We start from the raw sequence: 3,015 nt of genomic DNA on the forward strand, positions 1-3,015 counted from the left end.
TCAAGAAATAAATACAGCTGTCTTAAGAGGTAAGTTTATTTTCTTTAAAAAAAGCCCTCCAAAGGCTTTATGATGGTAAAGGTCATGGGCAATAACATAAGCAATATTCCCTGTAGGAAAAATGTTATAAAAATGTGTGGATATAAAGCTAAAATATCACCTGCTAAACAGGGGCTCTTAAAGAGGGCGAAACAATTATAATGCAATTTCAATTTTTCTCTCTTTTGCTCTCCAGAAAGAGATCCACGAGACTATGAGACAGATGCTTTCTTTAAGATACAGTAGTAGATATAAATTCAGAACTACAGCCTCTTGTTGGAAGTTACTATTTTAGATTTTTAAGTTTATTTTAAAATATTGTGAGTGCAAGGGAAGCGAAAGAGCAATCTAATAATCAATAGATTCTGCTTTATGGGAATAAAATTACAGTCCTTCAAAGCAACTTAAAAGAAATTACAAGCTGTGGTTCATGTACCCCAGAAACTCCATGGTCTGATGTATTAAGATAAAGGTAGACAAATAATGTATTTTAACAGTGGAATTACTGATAGTGTAGTATTTTTGTATATTTGAGCATCTTCATTTGCACATTTAGAAAAAGTCCTTTAAAGTTCTTCTGCTGATGATTTTCTCTGCATAAATCATAGCCACAGCCAGACTACCTTTTCAGTATCTAGCTTTTCATCTGACCTGCTCAGAATTCAAAAGAACAGTGGCTTTCATCTCCTACAGTCCAGACCCAATGCTGCTCAATCATATTATGGAGCTGCATGGAGAAATTACAAACAACATAACCCTGAGAACCAAGTTTATGCTGCTGTGAGCTATTTGGCATGCACAATTTGAACAGGCAAGATTGGATAGACTTGGATTCTGAAAATCCAGAGACAAAAGTGCCAGAAATCTGATGTTCTACTTCACAAATATAACATTGAGAGTACCCTCCAACAATACACTTAAATAACCCTGGAAGCTAAATTCCTTTCTGTAGAAGATAATGTGGTTTTTCATGGGGCTCTCCATTCACTTTGGACAGCTGCTTCTATGCCACACGTATGCACATCATGAATCTGTCACTGAAAATCATCTTGAGAGATTCCAGTTTGCAGTAATGTTCAGTGGTTCACTGCTGAATTTATCTGAATGTAATAGTCTTCCTGAGTCACTAATATTAAGTGTCTAAATCTCAGCTTGCTCTATGCACAAAAGATTTCCAAGTAGCTTTGTGGTTTGTCAAGAAGCTAAATATTTGCAGTAACTCTACACTACTGAGACACTTAATGCTTCCTTCATAAAGGTTCAAGCCTTCAAATCATTTTGTGCCCTGCTCCATAGCCAAGCAGATGATCTACAGTCTCTTTTACAAACAGGATCTATCAGATACCTACAGAGCACCCAGCTCATGATGGTGGGCAGCAGACTGTGGTGAGCCCTCACAAAAGCCAGATGACTGTGCTTGACTTTCCATGGTATTAAAGGGCAGAAAATAAGTTGAGTAGTTCATCACCCAGCAGTCTTGCTCATGAGGAGTCCTACCAAGGCAGGCCAGGAGGTGGGTACTGCTGGAGCCAGGGATTCACTGTATGAAGATTTGGTAATTCTCATTCATGACTCCTCTGGAAGGAATAAAGTGAGTTTTGAGAAAGAACAGGACTAGAGAGATGTAGAGTAGCCCCAGTGCATTTTCAGGGCACCCCGCAAGATGTGGAGCACGGTGGGGAATAGAGAGATGCTCTAAAAATGCCACTCATATCCTTCAGATTCATTCAGATTCCATCCCCAAAATTAGTTCTGCAACACTCGGAGCAGACAAGACAGTGGTCTGCAACTCTTGCAGAGGTCAGAGGTTTTTTTTTTCCAGTTTCAGTTATCTGAATGAAACTTGATAGTTCACAAAACAGGCAGGAAGTGCCACTTTCACTTTTCCTAAGTGGTGAAAGAGCGACGTGCACCGAAGGAGCAACTCATCTACTGTCACGTAGATAGTGGCAGACGCATGAAAAGAAAAGTGAATCCTGGCTCAAATTACCCTCCCTCCAAGTGGCAGACAACATTGCTTCACCCACTGACACTCCTTCCATGGAACAGTGGACTCAGAGCAGTTTTCATGAACCCTCCTGAACGCTCCCTCGTGTGATCTTACATGTCTTCTTAGCCCCACCGGTCCAATGTAAATACAGCAAATCCTCCTCTCACAACCACCACAGGTCAAGCTGAAATGGCATCAGATGTTTGCCACAGAGATGACTCAAAGCAAAAAGCAAACCCTCACCTGCACTGCTCTTCTTGGCTGAGGGAACCATTTGAAATGAATACTTGTTACCTTTAAAAACTGCTCTGGTGAGGTTCTATAGATTGAACCATCTTTGCTGGCAGCAGCCTGGGCAGTTTTTTACAGCATCACAAATCACTGATGAAAAGAAACAAACCCAAAATGTAATTCCTTCCTTTACAGGTGACATGAATCTTGAAGAGTATTTTGCGAGAACTGGCTATAAAGGCTCCCTTGAAAAGCAAGATTTGGAAACCTTAACTGACATATTCCAGCACCACATCCGTGCTGTTCCCTTTGAAAACCTCAGCATCCACTGCGGGGAGAAAATTACTTTGGAGCTGGAGCATGTTTATAACAAAATCGTGCGGAAGAAGCGGGGTGGCTGGTGCATGGAAAACAACCAGCTGCTGGGTTGGGTCCTGAAATGCCTGGGGTATGACACCAGCTTTCTGGGAGCCTATGTGTTCCATCCCCATCAGAATGCATACGCCACCATCATGACCCATCTCCTTGTAAAGGTAGTTATTGATGGCAAAGCCTATATCGTTGATGGAGGGTTCGGTGTGTCCTATCAGATGTGGCAACCCATGGAGCTCGTGTCAGGGAAGGAGCAGCCCCAGGCTCCCGGCGTCTTTCGCTTCACGGAGAAAAATGCCATCTGGTACCTGGAGAAAATGAGACGGAAACAATACATCCCCAACCAAAACTTCTCCAGTTGTGACCTCCTGGAGAAGAAAGAG

The 3,015-nt window shown here is 42.0% G+C and overlaps 1 protein-coding gene across 1 annotated transcript in view; it reads left to right on the forward strand.

The window, feature by feature from the left end:
• The first annotated feature begins 2,460 nt into the window (after window positions 1-2,460).
• The window catches only part of LOC103777208 (arylamine N-acetyltransferase, pineal gland isozyme NAT-10), an 891-nt gene continuing 336 nt past the window's right edge, over window positions 2,461-3,015 (forward strand). Inside the window, exon 1 of the mRNA XM_008944752.1 lies at window positions 2,461-3,015. This exon is cut by the window's right edge and continues 336 nt beyond it. Coding sequence (XP_008943000.1) covers window positions 2,461-3,015 — 555 coding nt within the window.

The sequence above is a fragment of the Merops nubicus genome, unplaced genomic scaffold, assembly GCF_000691845.1.
Source record: "Merops nubicus isolate BGI_N331 unplaced genomic scaffold, ASM69184v1 scaffold12627, whole genome shotgun sequence".
In the NCBI taxonomy this organism is placed as follows: Eukaryota; Metazoa; Chordata; class Aves; order Coraciiformes; family Meropidae; genus Merops; species Merops nubicus.